This window comes from Falco punctatus (assembly GCF_963210335.1).
Source record: "Falco punctatus genome assembly, contig: scaffold_123, whole genome shotgun sequence".
In the NCBI taxonomy this organism is placed as follows: domain Eukaryota; kingdom Metazoa; phylum Chordata; class Aves; order Falconiformes; family Falconidae; genus Falco; species Falco punctatus.
Window position 1 is genome coordinate 77,994 of NW_027660127.1, and position 19,531 is coordinate 97,524.

Below are 19,531 nucleotides of genomic sequence, written 5' to 3' on the forward strand. Positions count from 1 at the left end.
TGTTACCGCATATCCGGCGTATCGGACTCCTTGCTCCATAAAGCTGCTTCCATCAGTATACAATTCCCAGTCTGGTCGCTCCAATGGTACATCCTTCAGATCTTCACGACTGTAGTAAACATACTTGATGGTAGCCAAGCAGTCATGTTCCAGTCGTCCTTCTTCCTGTATGGAACTTAAAAACACTGCAGGATTTACCATGTTAATTGTCTTTAGAATCACATCATCTTGTTCAGTCAGTACTACCTGGTACTTCATCATTCGGCTGGGAGACAGCCAGTGTCCCCTCTTTTGTTCTAAAACAGTTATCACCATGTGTGGGACGTAGACTGCTATTGTTCTTCCCGAAGTTAACTTCCGAGCTTCTTGTATGAGCATCACTGTTGCTGCCACTGCTCGAAGGCAGTTTGGCCACCCTTTACTCACTGTGTCCAGTTGTTTAGAGAAATATACGACTGGTTGTTTCCAGCTTCCTATCCTCTGGGTTAACACGCCCAGTGCAAGGTGTTGTCTTTCATGAACAAACAACTGGAAATCTTTGGTTAAATCTGGCAGTCCCAAGGCAGGTGCAGACATTAAGGCACGTTTTAACTCTACAAAAGCCTTTTACTGTTGTGGGCCCCATACGAAGGGAGAGTTCTTTTGGGCCTCGTACAGCGGTTTAGGTATTAGCCCATAGTTCATGATCCAAAGGCGACACCACCCAGTCATTCCCAAAAATGCTCTGAGCTCATGAATATTTCTCGGCTCAGGTATACCACAAATAGCTTCTTTGCGATCTTTTCCTAATTGTCGTTGTCCTTTTGAAATCTCAAAGCCCAGATATATCACAGTCTGGCAGGCTATCTGGGCTTTCTTCCTGGATACCTTATACCCATTTAGTCCCAGGAAATTCAAGAGGTCAATAGTCACCTGTATACAAGTAAATCTTTCTTCTGTAGCCATCAGTATGTCATCCACATATTGTAAGAGTAAATGCCCAGGTCTTGATTTATCCTGTTTCCAGATTTCAAGTTCCTTTGCTAACTGATTTCCAAAAATAGTTGGACTGTTTTTAAATCCTTGGGGCAATCTAGTCCATGTCAGCTGCATCTTTTGCCCGGTTTGAGGATTTTCCCATTCAAAAGCAAACAGTTTTCTGCTTTCCTTTTCCAAAGGTATACAATAAAAAAAGCATCTTTAAATCAAGCACTGTAAACCACTGATAATTCTCCCTCAATGCTGTTAACAATGTATAAAGATTTGCTACTACAGTATAAATATCCTTAACTATTTGATTTACTGCTCTCAAGTCTTGTACCAGCCTATATTCCCCCGAAGGTTTTCTGACTGATAAAATAGGAGTATTATACTCAGATTCACATTCTTCCAAAATTTTATACTCCAAAAAATTATCAATCGATTTCTTCAATTCCTGTCTCACTTCTGATTTGATTGGATATTGTTTAATTCTCACTGTTCCTGTGCCTTCATTCAAATCTATTTTAACAGGCTCTGCTAGTTTCGATTTACCAGGAATATTTGTTTCCCATACAGTAGGGATCACTGCTAAATCCACCTCTGGTGGAATTTCTTGTTCCTTTAGCTTTTCTTGTATCATCAGGATTTCTCCCATTTTTGACTCGTGTATTTTCAAGAAAAGTTCTCCTTCATCAAAAACAATTTGTGCATTTAATTTGGACAACAAATCTCTTCCTAACAAGGGTATAGGACATTCTGGTACATAGAGAAATTCATGTGGAATTATCTTATCTCCAAATTTCAAATCTAGGGGTTGTAGGAATGGCCTGTTTTCTTCTTTCACTGTTGCTCCTATTATATTGGCTGGTTTTGTTCCAACGTTTCCTTTACAGGTATTTAATACCGAAAATGTCGCTCCTGTATCCACTAAAAATTTAACTTCTTTATCTCCCAGCTTAGATATAACCAAAGGCTCAGCTGGGTTCCCCTCCGGTCCCCTTCAATCATCTAAAACCATTACCTTGGCAAGCTCTTGATGAGCATTCCTATTTCTAGGACAGTCCCTTCTCCAATGTCCTTTCTCCCTACACAAGGCACATTGATTTACTCCTAAGGGGGTATTAAATTTCCGATTGCCACAGTTTATACAACCACCTCCCCTTCCATTAAATCCTCGTCCTCTTGCTCTGCCCCTTCCTCTATCTGTTGTCCCTGTCATTACTGCCAATAAATCTGTTCTCCTTGATTTTCTTTCTTCTCTTTCCCTGTTGTTATATACCCTCCATGCCACCTCCAGCATTGTATTCAAACTCCTTGAATTCTCTCCCTCCAGTTTCTGGAGTTTTTTCCTTATATCTGATGCCTACTGTCCCATAAAAATCAAAGCCAGTTGTATCTGTGCTGCCTCTGTTTCCACTCTCAAATCAGTAGACTTCCTGGCGGCTTCCTTTAATCTTTCCAAAAATGCTGAGGGAGATTCATTTTTATCTTGTCTTACTTCATATAGCTTAGACCAATTCAGAGATTTGGGCATAGTGTGTCTAATCCCATATAAAACCCATTTTTGATACCGTCTCAGTCTTTCTCTATGTGTCACATTATTTGGATCCCACTGCAGATCCCCAGATGGAAAATTCTGTTCCATTGTTCCACCTGTTATGCCACTCATCACATCCAACTCTGCCTGTGCTTTACCAGCTTTTAATACCATTTGCTTCTCTGTATCATCTAACAAATTATCCAGAATAACTTGTAAATCATTCCAGTCTGGATTCTGCGTTCTGTATAATATCTACCACCCTGCCCACTTTTTCAGGATCTTCTCTATAATTTCCTGCTGCCTGTTTCCAAGTCATCAAATCCGCAGCTGTAAAAGGTACTTTCACATATACCGCTCCATCACTACCAACTCCCTGTCGCAGGGGAGCTATTGTCTGTGTCTGTTGCCGAGTTCTCCGTGAAACAGGAGTATGAATTACAATCTCCGATAATCTCTCTTCCACATCTCCTGCTCCACTGCTATCCGGTTCAATCGCCTGTTCTTGTGCCCTAGATTCTCGACCCCGATTCCTTTCTCTCCTAGGAGGGGATATATCTAACCCTGGTCCATCGTCACTCTCAGTAACAATCCTTTTCTTTAAACAACCTTTCCCAATCTCACAAGTTGAACAACACTTTTTCACTTTCTTATTATCAGCAGTTATAGCCATTACCAAATTACTTCCAACAGTTAACTTGCATTCATCCTGCCAGTCTTTTCTCTGTCTCAAGTAAAAGAACAAATCCACGTATGGCATTTCACTCCATTTCCCTTGCCTTTTACAGTACAACATTAACTGCAGAACAGTGTTATAATTCAGTGTCCCATTCATGGGCCACTTTTCCTGATTGTCCAATGTATACAGAGGCCACCATATATTACAATACTCAATCATCTGGCTCTTTGGCAAATCCTCATATAAATCTCCCCAATGTGCCAAAAAACATCCCAATGGAGAATTTTGCAGGATTTTGTCATTTAACGCAAGATTACCCATGCCTTTACTTTTAAACAACCGAGTTAACTTAGATGCCATAGTGTAATCACTCACAACATATTATACAATTATTCAACTCTGTCACTCCAATCCGTGGATCCACACTCCACACTCGCTTTCCACTGGGCACTGGGTGGTGCTGGATATGTGCCAGTGTAGCACAAAAAGCGTTACCACCAAGATGGTCGGGTAGATGTACCACCAAGATGGTGGGATATTTCCTGATATAACTGACTGAGACACTGGACAACAGTTGGCGGTGAACAACTTATCTGCGGAGACACAGGCAGAATCAACCACCCCTTACAGAGAGACCCACTGGGTTTCACTCTTCTGCTGGGTGGTTTATTCCTTGGTGAGGGGCTGCTGAACTGGGGAAGGCAGTGATAAAGAGATCCACAGGAATGGAAGAGATGGCCAAGGACACCACATATGCCATAAAATTTTTGCAGAAAGATCTTTCAGAAACAGTTCCTATAGCTGTGCAAAACAGAATGGCGCTAGATATGCACCCCAGCAGATAAAAGGAAGCTTCTCTCAGCCAATTTATCTCATGGATTTCCTACCTACCATTTGGGTGGAAGAACAGTCCTCAGGGGAAGTGCTCTGTTTCTACTGGACCCTGTTTTGTCTCTGCTTCTGCGCCTCCGTTTTCCCTTCTTCCCCCTGCTATCCCATCCCAACTGAGCTCTCCAGGGAAGTGAGTCAATGACTCCTAGGTTGGGAGAGGCCCCTGTAAATCCCCTTGTCCAGCTGTCCTGCTATGGGCAGGGAGAACTGGATGGCATCTCTCAAGGGCTCTGCCCACTTTGGCATCATCCACAGAAGGGTCTGAAAGCCACTTTGTCAGCTTGTACTGGGAGACAATCAAGACATTCAACACACTTGGCCCAACTGCTTGCACTGGAAGATGCCACTAGTCAGTGGCCACCAGGAGGACTTGACCACTGCTGACATTTGGTCTTGAGCCCCTGTGGCGTATGATGCACCGACTCTGGGAGCGGATTGAAGGCACGAAGACACTCGAAGACACCTTGAAGACACTTTATTAAAATCAAGCAAGCCTTTTATAGCTTTGCAGGGGGCTGACGTGTCAGTCTGTTACTGGTCTCAGCAATTTTCCACTCTGGGCTCTTTTTTTATTACAGACACAGCAGCTCAGCAACTCCCTTTATCTACAAGGCCACAAGCTCTGCAGACCACTCCCTATCTTCAAGGTTCTCCTCTTGCTCCCATGGCTTCCTTCCAACAAGCATAACTCTGTCTCTCTCCCAAGGTCGGGTTTCGCTCCCTGACGCCGTTGAGCTAGCTCGAGACATAGCCACAAGCCGCCAGCCAACTTCCCACCCACAGTGTCCTCCATTTCTTCACTCCAGAAGTCACCCATCTGCCTATACAGAAAGTGCAGGAGAAAAAGTCAAACCCCTTGCAAAGGTGCAGGTACAAACCATCCCCTTCTTGCCTCAATACGTATGGGTGCAGCAATCCCTTTGATGTCCCACAATTACCTGGAACTGGCTGCAGGAGTATTTCCACCGTCATTTCCCCAGACACTACGGTGAGGATGACCAGCCTGTATTTCTCCCAATTGTCCTTCTTGCTTTTCCTGAACAAAGGCTGGATGTCTGCCTTTTGCCAGGACCCCAGAACCTCCCTGATTGCTCGGACACATTTGAGGGCACCATCCAGAAAGGGTGCCGTGATCAGACAGAGGCACTTGCAATGAGCCTGCCCAAGGCGGGTGAGATGAATCTCCCTGGGACAGTGGCCTTTGTTCCTGCAGTCACACACAGGAACGGCGGTGCCCTGGGAGGTGTCCCCACCTCAGCTGGCCTCATGCACTGCTGGCGTGGTTGAACCCCAGCCTCACGCACACAGGGGTGCTCAGAGGCACGAGCCCGTCCCTGGCACGTGCGGAGGCAGAGCACTGCAGCGGGCACAGTGACTGCCTGGCCTCCTGCTGCCCCTGCCAGAGGCTGGCAGCACCTCAGCCCGGGGGTGTCGCGCCCTGCTCGGCACCTCGCGGAGATGGCCCTCGTCATGAGCAATGGGCACGGGGACCTCAGTTCAAGGAAGCACGTTGCAGTGCTGCATTCAGGTGGTCTCCACAAATCCAGAACATTTGATGGAGGCCAGCACCGTCACAGAGTGCCCGTTGCCTGCCCCTGCCTGCACTCACAGGACTGCCACGCAGCACGGCAGTGACCAAGCTGCCAGAGCACTCAGGCCTTACACCAAGGCAGGGGGTCAGAAGGAGAGTGTGGAAGTGGAAGGAGGACAGCACTGGAGAGCCAAGTGCTGGTGTTCCCTGGCAGTGCTGCCATGCCAGGAACCTTTTCCCCTCCGTCTGTGCATACAGGAACTGTCCCTGCAGCTGCAAAAAGGCCTTGGAAGGAAGAATCCCAAAATAAACATAGTTGTTTAATGGCCCTTTGGCTTTGTTAGATGAAGAGAGAGAGCAGGGCACCTTCAGAAAAGAAAATCACAGAAGGAATTAGAATGGGGACGATACCTTTATCAGAAATGAAATACCATGAGCAATTACAAAAAATTTCAGAAGACAGTCTGGGTCTGTGATGAAGTACATTATAAACACTATTCATCATTTTATTCCTTCAGAAGAAGATACAGTTATGAGTTTGCACATTGCACCCTTGAGCTCCTGGTTCCTCATGCTGTAGATGAGGGGGTTCACTGCTGGAGGCACCACCGAGTACAGGACTGACACCACCAGGTCCAGCGATGGGGAGGAGATGGAGGGGGGCTTCAGGTGGGAAAACGTGGCAGTGCTGACAAAGAGGGAGACCACGGCCAGGTGAGGGAGGCACGTGGAAAAGGCTTTGTGCCGCCCCTGCTCAGAGGGGATCCTCAGCACAGCCCTGAAGATCTGCACGTAGGACAGCACAATGAAAACAAAACATCCACAGGCTAAACAGGAACTAATCACAATTAGCCCCACTTCCCTGAGGTAGGTGTGTGAGCAGGAGAGCTTGAGGATCTGTGGGATTTCACAGAAGACCTGTCCCAGGGCATTGCCTTGGCAGAGCGGCAGTGACAGTGTATTGGCCGTGTGCAGCGCAGCATTGAGAAACCCACTGGCCCAGGCAGCTGCTGCCATGTGGACACAAGCTCTGCTGCCCAGCAGGGTCCCGTAGTGCAGGGGCTGGCAGATGGCCACAAAGCGGTCATAGGCCATGACAGTGAGGAGAAAATACTCTGCTGAAAGGAAAAAGACAATCAAGTAGAGCTGAGCAGCACATCCTGAGTAGGAGATGTCCCTGGTGTCCCAGAGGGAGTTGGCCATGGCTTTGGGGACAATAGTGGAGATGCAGCCCAGGTCGAGGAGGGAGAGGTTGAGGAGGAAGAAGTACATGGGGGTGTGCAGGTGGTGGTCACAGACTACGGTGGTGATGATGAGGCTGTTGGCCATGAGGGCAGCCAGGTAGATGCCGAGGGAGAGCCAGAAGTGCAAGAGCTGCAGCTCCCGCGTGTCTGCCAATGCCAGGAGGAGGAACTGGGTGATGGAGCTGCTGTTGGGCATTTGCTAGCTCTAGGCATATCATACTGTCAGAGGAGAAAAAGACAGTGATAATTTAGGGGAGACTTCTGCAAGCAAAATCAAAGCCATTTCCCACAGACCACCCCCCCGTCACACACAGACATCCCTCTCTTTTCTCGGAGACCTTCCTGCAGCTGTGTGGCTGCAGCCCTGCTTGGTGCTGGCCGTGTGGGCGATGAAGAGCAGGGCATCTGCCCACGGGCTCTTGACCAGCCAGCCCCACTCTGCAGCAGTGGGTGGGGGCAGGGACCAGTCCTGGTGTTTAACTTGGTCCTGTGAAACCAGTGCCAACGCAGAAGGGCTGCTCAGCGTCTGCAGCGCCAGTGCTAAGGAACGGGAAGGGTGAAGGCATTTTAAGAGAGTTTTAGTTTTTTTCACAGCTCCCCCCATCTCTCCTGTTCAGTATTCTCGCATGTCAGAAAAGCAGAGCAATTTTGCTGCCCTCAGGTGGAACAGAGTGAGGTCTGTGAGGCAAGAGGATTGCCTGTGGGTGAGTGCCCAGTGAGGGGAGGTGGTCTGTCCATCTGGTTCCCGGTATCTATGGGCTTGCACCTTCCTGAGATGAATGGTGGCCACACTCCCATGTTGCCCTGAAATACCACAAGGCACTGCTGAGAACAGACTGACCCACCACAGACCAGTAAAGGTTGTAGGCTTTCATCAGAACTCAGCATCCCACCCACAGCAAAGGATACACAGCTCATTTCACCCACCCCAACAGCGTTTTCTCCATCACAGAAACTCTACGCCTCTACGTGGGGCTTTCAGATCACTAATGGGTGCGAGGGGACAGGTTTCCATTCTGGAGGGCAACTCACTGCTTGGAAGGGAACTTCAAGGAGGTAGCCAAGTGCCCTAACAAGAGCATCAGGTTCAGGGAGAACCAGCCCACTGCCCAGCCCCACACAGGGCATTGCCCACAGCCGCACAGGTGAGAGGAAAGCTGGGACACCTGTTCCCATGGACACACCTGCAGGAGAGGACCCACAAGGTCAGAGTGTGACTCTGCAGCTGAAACACCCATCCCCAGAGAGCCTGACAGCAAGAGCTAGAGAATAAAACCAACACCAAAAGGCAGAGAAAGAAGTAAAATTTCACTGACGGTCTAGGTAAGAGTGTCCAGGGCGAGCGTGCCAGGCACTGAGGGCAGCGTTGCCCTTGCCCAGCTCTGCTCGCCACCTCCCACACACCAACATTGCTGGGCAGCTGCTCTCAGCCCCTGTGCTCTGCAGAAGGACCGGGGCACGTGGCTGCAGAGCTGCACCGCGGCTCTGCTGGAGCTCTGGCTGCAGAGGGGGTGGCTCACACCTCGGGACCCCCAGTCCTGAGGGCAGAGGCTTTGCTGGGGGGAGAGCAGCCAGAGGGATGCCTCAGAGAAAGGGGTCTGCACTGCACATGGTCAGAGAGAGCTTTCTGATTCTCCTTTCAACAACAATTCTGTCTGAAGTTTCCTATCAGTCCTTGCAATATCCTGGATGTCAGGAGATTTTCCTTGTGGGAGGTATCTCCCTGTGCCAGGTCTTTCCCTGTCAGCGCTCACAGACCACATCTCTGCCTCTGTGCACTGGCCCCGCACAAACGTGCCTCTCTGCAGGGCACTGGCTGGGCGCAGGGTCCTGTCCGCAGGGGGAAAAGGGCAGCTCAGAACGACCCTGATGGCTCCAGCAAAGGTGCTGCTGCTGCTGTTCATAGGCGGAGGAGTGGCTGAGGGCACTTCAGGAGGCTCCTGGCAGACCTCCTCATCACTCAGAGTTACAGCTGGCAGTCTCAGGGACATCTTCAAACTCCAGATCTCCATTAACATTTCTGCCTTCCCTCTCCTGCCCCCAACAACAGAAAACTGAAAACACAGATTGAGGAGAGCCCTGGAGTTATCATAGCAATCCCTGCGCTGACCTTCGATACGAAAAGTCTCATCCAGACATATTCTGAGGGTAACCTATCCTTGTAAGCAGCGCTCAGCCATGCAGCACACTCTCAACAGCAGAGAGATCCTTCCCTCTCGGGGCTCAGTCCATACGCCCCCAGAGCTGTGGGGAGCCCCCCGGCAGGCTGAGAGCTGCCCCTGGCAGGCGGCAGAGCCCCTGCCCCAGCACACAGCCCCCGCGGCTGCAGGGACCCTGCTGGCAAGGACAGCCCTGGGCACCCCTGCCTGCACAGCCACCTTCACAGCCCTGCAGCCGGCCCTGGCACAAGGCAGCCCACATGCCCTGGCCCTCCCACGCTGCAGCAGGGAAGCCCTGCTCTGCAGCACACTGGCCTCCTCCACAGCAAAAGGCTCCCACACGGTCCCACAGGCTGGGGTGGCCCCAGCTGCTGCAGACCTGGCTAGCAACTGCAGAGGCATTGCCCTGCAGCCACACACTTACCGGCTCAAGGGCTCTGCAGATTTCTCCAGCAGGGAGCTCTCAGCAGCCTCCCACCAAGGGCTGCTTTTGAGCTCTCCCTGCCTCCCTCCTCTGCCCCTCTGGGCTCCCTCCAGCTGTCCCTGGGGCTGCAGGGGAACCTGCTGGGCAGCAGGATGAGGCAATCCCTCATGGGCCTTGCCTCACCTGGGGGGACACACTTATTTCCAGCACTGGCAATTCCCTTACTAGAAAAAGTTTTCTGCATGACTATCAACTTTTGTTAACCCATTCCTAGACAGGACAGCAGGAAGACTGCAGCAAAGGATCCAAGTACTCCTAACGGAGCGTGTGTGTACGTGTGTGTCTGGTGGTTCTGCAGGCAGGGCGGGGAGGATGTCCTCAGTGCTTCAGTAAGCCCTGCAGAGCCCATTGCAGCACTTCATTGCACAGTCCGAGGGCTCAAGACTCAGCTCTCCTTTGCCCAGGCCACGTCTCTGCTCTGAAGCAAAGCCTTTGCACCCACGGGCTCGGGGACACTTGGTGCCAGGTTGCCCTGTGGCCAGGCAGAGCTGGGCTGGTGCCACAGCTGGGGGGCTTCAGCCCAGATGTGCAGCAGTGCCCTCAGCCAGGGGCCCACGCAGCGGCAGCTGGAGCCCGTCCTGTTGCAGACAGAGCTGTGACACTGAGGGAACCAAGTGCCAGGGCAGGTGGCAGAGCTCAGCACAGCTGCTCGGCAAGGACAGCAGCCTCCAACAGGTCCAACATTGAAAATGGAGTTTATGCTTGTGAGGCAATTCCAGGGCACCCGAAGGAGCGTTCCCTCCTTCTGCACAGGCCACAGCCTGCCAGTGTGTGACCTGGGGCCTGCACTCTGCTGCTCTCCTGCCTCACTCCCCCTGGGAGATGAGACTCCACCGTTTCTTTGCTCCTAGAACCAAGGTGGACACGAATGATGCAGGGTTTCAGATCCAGGGGAGCATCACAGCTGCTGGCCCATCTGGCAGCTGTGCTAGAATGCCAATGCAAAGAACCTGCAGACACCTAAAGGAGCATTGTCACTGTGCTGCCCTGTGACTGTCGGCGGGTGGTTACTTGACCACTGGCTTGCAGGATCCCACCAAGCCTCTGTCTCGCTGCTCCCCTCCTTCTTCACTCCCCTTGATGTCTATAGGGTTGTTCTCTCACATAATTCTCACTCCTCTCCCGTTGTGTTTGGTCCTTTCTGCCATAGGGTATCACAGAGGTGCCACTAGAATTGCTTATTGGCTCAGGTTTGGGCAGGGGCTGGTCCATTTTGGAGTCAAATGAAAGTGGCTGTTATGGCCATGGAGTCAGCTCTTGGTCTCTTCTCACCTCTGCCAGCCCTACAGACACCTCCAAACCACTCCCAAACCCCTGCCATGTCAACCCACAGGATCTCTAAATTCCCCAAGAAGATGTGAGGTTATTGATCCTAAGGCTTCCTCACGCTGCTTAAATAAGACTTTTGCCCTTCCTCACCCTGATTTAGGTTATTTCAGAGCAGAGTTACCCTGAACCACACCTGTGTCACCTGGGCCAAGCTCAGACATGTAACAACAAAAATAACAATGGGTACCAAGTGTCCAAGGTCACACGCCAGCAAGATATTTTGCTGCAGCACATGCTGGGGTGGTGGGCAGAGGTCACTGTGAAGGTGAAATGAGATGTCCCTAAGGAGAGCAATCCATGCTGTCCCTGGGACCAGAGACATGCAGGGCTGGACTGTGCAGTGCTGCAGGAGAAGGCATTGCTGCCAGTGATGCCTCTGCAGCCCCAGAGGACATGTGGTTCCGGTGAACCTCATACCCAGAAAGGACAAGGTGCTTTTGATTGTGTCCTTGGCCATGGACATCCCGTGATGCAGGGACACTTTGAAAATCATTGGTCTGTTTCTCTATTGCCTCAGCACAGCGATGACTTTCAACAGTGCTGGCTAACTGGGGAGGCCCAAGAAGGCTGAATGTTAGTCAAGTGGTGCCCACCTACAGGAAGGGTAGGAGGGAGGATCGGGATAACTACAGGCCTGTCAACCTGATCTTAGTGCCAGGGAAGGTTGTGGAGCTGATCATCCTGAGCGCCATCGCACAGGAGCCGCAGGAAAACCAGGAGGTCAGGACCAGCCTGCATGGGTTTATGAAAGGCAGGTCCTGCCTGATGAACCTGATCTCCTGCTGGGACAAGGTGACCTGCCCAGTAGATGAGGGAAAGGCTGTGCATGCTGTCTACCTGGACCTTAGGAAAGCCTTTTGGCTCCACCTCCCACTGCATTCTCCTGGAGAAACTGGCTGCTCATGGCTTCGGTGGGTGTTCTCCATGCTGGATTAGAGCTGGCTGGACAGCCAAGCCCCAAGAGGGGGAGTAAATGGAGTGACATCCAGGTGACAGCCCATAAGGAGTGGTGTTCCCCAGGGCTCAGTGCTGGGGCCAGTCCTGTTTCAGAACTTTATCAACAATCCAGACACGGGGATTGAGTGCACCCACAGTGATTTTTTGTACAACATCAAGTTGGGTGGCAGTGCTGATGTCCTTGAGGGCAGGAAGGCTCTACAGAAGAATCTGGACAGGTTGGACCTTTCAAGTGAGTCCAGTTGTATGAAGTTCAACCAGGAGAAGTGCCAGTTCTGTACGTGGGTCACAACAGCCCCACACAAGGCTACAGGCTTGGGCCAGAGTGGCTGGAAGGCTGCCTGCTGGGGAAGCACCCTGAGGGTGAGGGTTGACAGACGGTTGAGCATGAGCCAGCAGTTGTGTGCAGATGACCAAAAAGGCCAATAGCATCCTGTCTGGTATCAGAAAGAGCGTGGCCAGCAGGACCAGAGCAGTGATGGACCCCCTGTACTCGGCACTGCTGAAGTCAAACCTCAAACAACATGTTTCTGTTTTGGGCTCCTCACTTCAAGAGAAACGTTGAGGTCCTGGAGCATTTCCAGAGAAGGGCAACAAAACTGGTGAAGGGTCTGGATCCCTGCTTGGATGAAGAGTGACTGAGGGGACTTGAGTTGTTTAGTGTGGGTAGTAGGAGGCTCAGGGGGGACCTTACTGCTCTCTAGAAGTACCTGAAAGGAGGTTGTAGATGGGGTGGGTAGGAGTCTTCTGCCAGATAACAAGTGACAGGACAAGAGGCAAGAGCCTCAAGTTACACCAGGAGAGGTTCAGATTGGATATGAGGAAAAACATCTTCACTGCTAAGGTACTCAAGCATTGGAACCAGGGAGCTGGTGGAATCGCCAGGCCTGGAGGTGTTTCAATAGAGGTAGATGCAATTCTTCATGGCATGATTTAGTGATGGAATTGGCCGTCCTGAGTTTACATTTGGATTTGATGATCTTCAAGGTCTTTTCCAAGCTAAATGATTCTCTGTTTCTGTGCTTCTATGATATTGCAAGCCTACCTAGACAAGTTGCTGAGAAAGTTGGTTTAGGTGACCCTGCCTCAGCTGGAGGGGTGGACGCGATGACCTCCAGAGGTCAGTCCAACCTGAAAAAACACCATAGAGCTATAAAGGCATATATAAATTGTGTCAACACAAATAGAGGGGCTGAGCTGAAGATGAGCTTGTGGGAAATGGCTTGTGGGAAAGATATTTGACAAATCTGATGAAACAAGCATGCTTTTCTGTGGTCAGGACCTGGGCCAGAATGAGGGTGATGGAGGGGTGTGGTATTGGGAGGGAAAAACGGTCTCAGGAACTCCTCATGCAGGAGGACGTGCCTGGCTGCGAGGGGCCTGTGAGGTCAGTTCTGCCTCTGGAGGTGACAGGCCAGCATCAGGAACGTGGCTGGGACAGTCCCTCTGCCAAGGGACCCCATAGGCCCCATCCAGGAGAAGGGCTGGGATAGGGGTTGTTTTTGCCTGGGGACATGATGGGACAGCAGCAGGCACACGGCTTGGTCATGTCCCTGGGAGAAGCTGAAAGGCCAGCAGCAGTTACGTGGTTTGGGAGACCATGTGAGTATTCCTTCTCTCTGGTGAGAGAGCAGAGCATAAGAAAAGGCTTCCTGGCTGCGTTCCCTGCTGGAAGGGTATTTTCTGAGATGGTAAAGCTTTCCTGGGCAGGGGAAAAGAGCAGGAGAGAGGAAAAAATGTCACCAAGTTTCAACTAGGAAAGCAGAGACTGGAGCTCAGCAGGAAGGACTGTCACTGCAGGGGTCCTGCTGCGGTGCGAGGGCTCAGCCAGAGGGAGCCTGGATCAGCCCATGGTTTGTGCTTCAAGGAACAGCCGGTGAGAGTGGAGGTACCTCAGCGAAGGTATGGCAATGTTGGGGTGAGAGCAAGGCAGGGCAGCGAGATGGTGCCTACAGCCTGCAGGGCAACAGGGGCAGGGCTCCAAGCATGCAGGACAGCCTATGGTGGGGATGGCAGAGGGCACTGGCAAGGCTGGAAGGCACCAGTAGAACCCAGGTCTGTGTCCCCTTGGCTGTGGCAGCTGTCTCTGCCTCTGAGGGCCATGACAAGACATGATGTCCTCACGGCACGGGGGCATCGTTGCCTCCTTGCAGCCCCATGGGGAAGCTGGAGGTTGCTGTGCCATTGCTGTCCTTCACTGGGCATTGGATGCCCACCTTCCATGGTCCCCAGGAAGAGCCCTGAGCCCTGTGTGAGGGACAGCACCGACCTCCCCACAGGCTGCAGGTCACGGCTTGGCCTTTCTGCTTCATCAAGCAAGCCAAGGCTTTGCTCAGCAGCAGAGCTGCCTGCACAGCGCCTTTGCCTTCCTGCCCTCACAGCCTCCAAGGGTGGGCTCTAACAAGGCCATGGGGAGGCTTTCTCGGTCATGGCCCTCAGCGGAGCCCATTAACGCTTCCAGGGGCTGTGGGCTTTGCTCCTGACTTGGTGTTCTTGAGAGGTTTCTTCAGTCTCCTCTGAACACCTGAAGTCCACAGCACCTGGGCTCATGACAAGGCAGAACGCCCTGACAAGCCCAGTCTCCTCCATCAGGGCCATCTGGTCTTCAAGTTTGGCTCCTACACTTCATGAGATAAGTTTCAGCCGTACAGTGAAAGAGAAAGGCAGGTAATGAGCACTTTGGGGAATTGATAGAAGGCTTTTCCAATTGCTATTGATGCACAGTGTCTCCTGAGGAGGTGCAGACAGGTAGGAAAAGCAGTCCCTGGAGCTAATCACTGCGTGGACAGCCTTGCTCCTCAGCTCTCCAGCCCCACGATTTCTGTCCTCAGCCCCATGAGACTTACATCACTTTACATCAGACTTCTTCAACCAACTCTGCAGCTGAATATAGCAAATTCTTGGCAGTAATTATTGGCTGCTTTCCTTAGAGAACAGGGTGTACACAGGAAGAAAAGAGGGATTAATTATCGTGTGTGTGTGTGGGGGGGGGTAGTGGGTTAGAACTTAATAAATAAAAAATACATTTCTCAGCTGTATACTTGTGAGTTCAAACAAATCCCTATGAGGTCTATTGCCGCTACTGAAGAGTTGCCCATAGGGAAATTTACAGACGCTACTGAAAGACAGTCCAGCTTTTCCTCTCTGAACCTTAAAGCAGAAGCTACATAGGTAAAATGGATTGGAGTGATCAAAGAGAAAGAGGAGAAAGGTATCTGGAGATGAACTTCTTAACCCATAGTTGTAAATCAGGAAACCAGGATGTCAGAATATTCCAATTGACTTCAATTTCATAGAAGGCGCAAACTTTCTGGAACTCACGACAAATATTAGAATGTTTTCCAATTTTTTTTTTACACATGTATCTGTAGAAATTCTCCCACTTTGATCTACGTATACGCAACAACTGGTACTAAAACCAGCACAGACTCTGCCTTCAGACGCCAGCTTCATATCTAATGCCATTCCAATTTGCACAGCTCTCGGGGCTATTTCTCACACTTCTTCCTGCAAAGCCTTCATGGCACCTGCAGGGTCCTTGGCCATCTCTTCCATTGCTGTGCATCTCGTTATCGCTGCCTTCCCCAATTCAGGAACCGCTAGCCAAGGAGTAACCGAGGCCACAAGCAGGCTGATGATCTGGGCTATCATTATGATACCCATTACATCTGAGAAGCTCATAGGCCACTAGGAGGCACGTGGCCATGAAGGTGAGTTTGAGGTCCCTGGAGTGTCCCGTTCCCTTGGGGGATTGGCCATCAGCAGCCCAGCTGGTTATGGCTGCAGTAAGAAAGGCACTTGGACTCTGAGACAAAGTGTCATTTCCAATGGCCTTGGTTAGAGCAAACTCTCCTCACACAGAGACAATCGTGTCAGCTGTATGCCGTCCCTTCCGAGGCCGGGAACACGGAGTTTACAGCATTGGGAGAGTGGTGCAGCAAGTGGTGCAGATCCTGCCTGCAGAAGGGTTATCCCACACTGCTCCTGTCAGCTCTTGAAGTGCTTTCTGCCAGGGAAACCCATTCTAGTCATCACTTCTCGTGTTCTAAGAGGAGATGTTCACTTGGGAGGTGGTAACTGCAGTCCCAGACAAAGGTAAGGCCGTGCGGTTGGCCATTCACCAGCAGCTTCCTGCAGATTTCTTCTTCCAATATGGCTTGTTCTGCAACCCAGGGACACACTCAGCACAGCTCAGCCTGAAGGCCAAGAGGTACATGGAGCACAGCACAGGCCTGCTCAGGTTTCCTGTGACACTCATCACTAAGTCCTGCATGTGCAAAGGTCTTCTGCTCAGATTCTCTCAACCTCCTGACGAAGGTTAGAAGGAGAACGACATCTCCTTTAGACCGCTAGAGAAAGGGACCTTTACTTGAAGGCCTTGGTTGAAGGGAAAGTGGAAGATGATCTGCAGGAGCGGGCTGGAAACTAGGACCATGCGTGGCAATCAGTTAGCTGAAGGGAATGTGCTCGAGCTTGTAGGTCACTAACCCTGGGAAGACAAGGAGTGTGAATAGACACAACAATTAACATGCTGAGCCATGCTGAGAGAGCATAGGGGAGTGGGGGACGGATGCTGGGAAGGAAAGGTAACACCTTGCTGTTAATTGATGGTAGTTAACCATGAGTTGGGGATTGCCTAGGATGCAATGCTTAGCTTCAAGAACCAATCTGTTTAAAACGCGCAGCTTCTGAAATGTATATAAACTCGTGCTACTGTACAATAAATTGACATTGGCTTGTATCACCCTGCGTCCCATCAATCCATCGCAGCATGATCCCTGATCAACACGGCACAAACGCTTTCTGGACTTGTTTTGAACAAAAGACAAGGCAGGAATGGTGAAAAATGTAGACGGCACCTTTCAGTCAAGAATGGGTGACTCTGGTAAAGTAGAAATCAAGAGCAAGTCAACAAGGCAAACTGTAGCAGGGCTGAGTAGAGAGGAAAGATCCCCTCCACCAACCCTTGGGCAGTGCTCTTCCTAATGCAGCCCAGGATGCCATGGGCCTTATTTGAAAGGTGCAAAGCCAGGAGAAGAGGAGGCTTTGGGGACACCTAATCACAGCCTTCCCATATCTTCTTGGGTCATATCAGCAGGAAAAGGCAGCCAGGGTCTTGCCTCTTGTGCGTGATGGGACTGTGAGGGCCAATGGGCATCAGCTGAAGCAGGGGAAGACAATGTCCTTCCCCATGAAGACAGTCAAGCAGTGGAGCAGATGTCCCACAGAGCTTGTGCCATGTCCATCCTTGGAGCTTTTCAAGCCCCACTTGAAGGAAAGCCTGAGCTACTTGCTTCAACCCCATAACTGATCGTTCTCTGAGCAGCACGTAGGCCTGGACACCTCCGGAGGTCCCTTCCAGCATGAATGATTCTGGATCTGCATCCACCATGGATCTTGCCTTCATGATGGCAGGGAAATCACTCCGGTTTCCAGCAGCGGTTGAAGCCTAACAGAAAGTGTGTCAGGTGACCTGCGACGTTCTTTTCCCACTCCAAGCTTTGCTGCTCAGATGCAGGGCTGCTTGGCTGCTTCCTATGGATTCCTGTTCTTCACCCTTTCCTACCTTTTTCCCTCCTTTCCCATGCACAATTGCTTCTCGGTGACCACCCTTGTATCCTCCCATGCAAGTAGCCCACCTCTCCTTTCCCTTTCCTCCCTGGCCATTGGCTGTCCTCCTTTGCTGATTCTGAGATTTTCACCATAGGTGGCCACTCAGAAGAAGGATTGATCATCCCCCTTGACTCAGCATCATCCCCCTTGACACAGCACTGTTGTGGCCACATGCGGGTGATCTGTGCCTGGGCTTGGAGGTTTCTCATTCTGGAGGAGGGAGGAAAAACTGGAGAGGCTGTGGAGGATGCCTGCCTGGATGGAGCCTGTGGAGACAGACTGAAGGTCCTCAATGTCTTGAGACAGGCAAAGGGGAGCCTCAGGGCACCACAGGAATAGCATGCACCTGCTTGAAGGGGGGTGTCAGAGATAAGGGAGTGATTCCTGATAGTGACAGGAAGAGAAAACCTCCGCAAAGTGCTGCTTGGAAAGGTAAGATTGGATGTGAAGAGAAAGAAATGTCCCTCGGAGGGTTGCCCTCTGATGCCAGAGTTCACCCAGAGGGTGCCTGGATTGTCCCATGGCTTTGAGCTTCAAGGAACAAGCAGGGATGAGGGGAGAAACTTGAGAAAAGGCAGAGAAATGCGGGTGTGAGGGCTGGGTAGGAAAGCAAGGAAGAGTCCAACCCCCCGAGTGGAAAGAGGTGCCACATGGACAGTGTAGGGCAACTTGCAGTGGAGATGGCCCAGGGCTGCAGCAAGGCCGAATGGCCCCACAGGGGGCTGAGGCCTCTGTCCCCCTGGCAATGGCAGCTGCCCATGCCACCAAGGCCTGTGACAGGAAACTGGATTTGGAGGGTCTTCTGCTCTGCCCTCCAAGAGCCTGGGGGTCAGGGCTTGGCCTTTCTGCTTCATACAAAAATCCAAATGTGTTTTGCAGCATTACAGCCACCGACACAGTACCTTTGCCTACCTGCAGGTCTGGCCTCTAATTAGCTCCTCTAACGAGTCCATGGGGACGCTTTGTCAGCGATGGCCCTCAGCGGGACCCATCAATGTTTGAAGGTATTTTCAGTGTTGCTTCTGACTTACATTCCTTGAGTGGTTGGTTCAGCCTGCTCTCAGCAGCTCAGGTTCATGGCAGGAGCCCCCAATGCCCTAAGGAGGTATTTGCCTTTTTCTCATTTCCTTCAAGTCTTGAAGAGCTGTGCAGCTAATTGAATCTGTTCCATTCACGTAGGTAAGAGAGAGGATTTCAACGTGCATTTGAAAGGAATTATTTTTCATTTCATAGGTTATATTTTGCTCCTGATTAGGGTAGAGAGGAGGTTCTAGCAGCAATCTCCAAGTGATAACGATGCAGAGGATCTCCTCAGGATATCTGGACTGGTAGGAATCGCAGTCCCTTGAGGTCTGACACAGGATGGACAACCTTGCTCTGAATGTCCCCAAGACCACCCTTTTTCTCATTGTCCCCTGGGACTCACATCCCTTCTCCTTACATCAGACTTCTCCCCTCAATTCTGCAGGGGGGTGCTGCAGCTCCTTTGCACCATCCCCACCTGTTTGCCTTAGAGGACTGGCTGCACACAGGTGCAGAAGAATTATTCAGATCTGCAAGCAATGTCAAGAAGGATCAAGTGTCATAAATAGGCCAACAGCCTCCACAAGCAGATGCCAATTCCAAGCTGTCTCTGATGAGGTGCCTTTCTGCAAGGGACACTCTCATGAGAAATCTTTTAGGCTGTTAGATACAGAAAGATAGATCTAAACACAAGGGAAGAGCTGGGTAAGGAGACCGTTTGGCTGCAGGAAGACACGCAAGTTTTTCCTTCCTGAAGCTAAAAACAGCAGTACAGGTGAGAGGCACCTAAAAGACCAAAGACTAAAGGGTGGAGAAAACTGGTGAATAACTGAAAGAGCCTTTGCTGAGACAATCTGCTGAAAAGATGACTTCAGAACTGGTCACTGTCTCCTGCCCAGGTGCAAATACGTTAAAGATGAGAGAAAATAAGGGTGTGGTATAACCGTAATAATAATGGTGAAGTCCTGGTATAAAATCAGTATTTCCTTGAAGTATCGCTTTTGAAAGCTCCTTGAATTGGCAGAGGTCACTTGTGAGAAAGGACAAGTCAGTGTTACAACTGTCTTGGAAGGAGTCCGTAACTGCAGCTCGGTGAACCACAGGCTGCACAAACCCCCATGGTG

The 19,531-nt window shown here is 50.8% G+C and overlaps 1 protein-coding gene and 1 long non-coding RNA gene across 2 annotated transcripts in view; one reads left to right on the forward strand and one right to left on the reverse strand.

The window, feature by feature from the left end:
* Window positions 1-19,531, forward strand: part of LOC308057906 — a 92,995-nt gene that overhangs the window by 21,007 nt on the left and 52,457 nt on the right. The window lies entirely within an intron of this gene.
* LOC308057908 (olfactory receptor 14C36-like) lies at window positions 6,100-7,038 on the reverse strand (the record flags this gene model as incomplete). The annotated part of the gene is made up of 1 exon (XM_080411923.1): window positions 6,100-7,038. The coding sequence occupies one exon, from the start codon at window positions 7,036-7,038 to the stop codon at window positions 6,100-6,102; it is 939 nt and encodes a 312-aa protein (XP_080268049.1).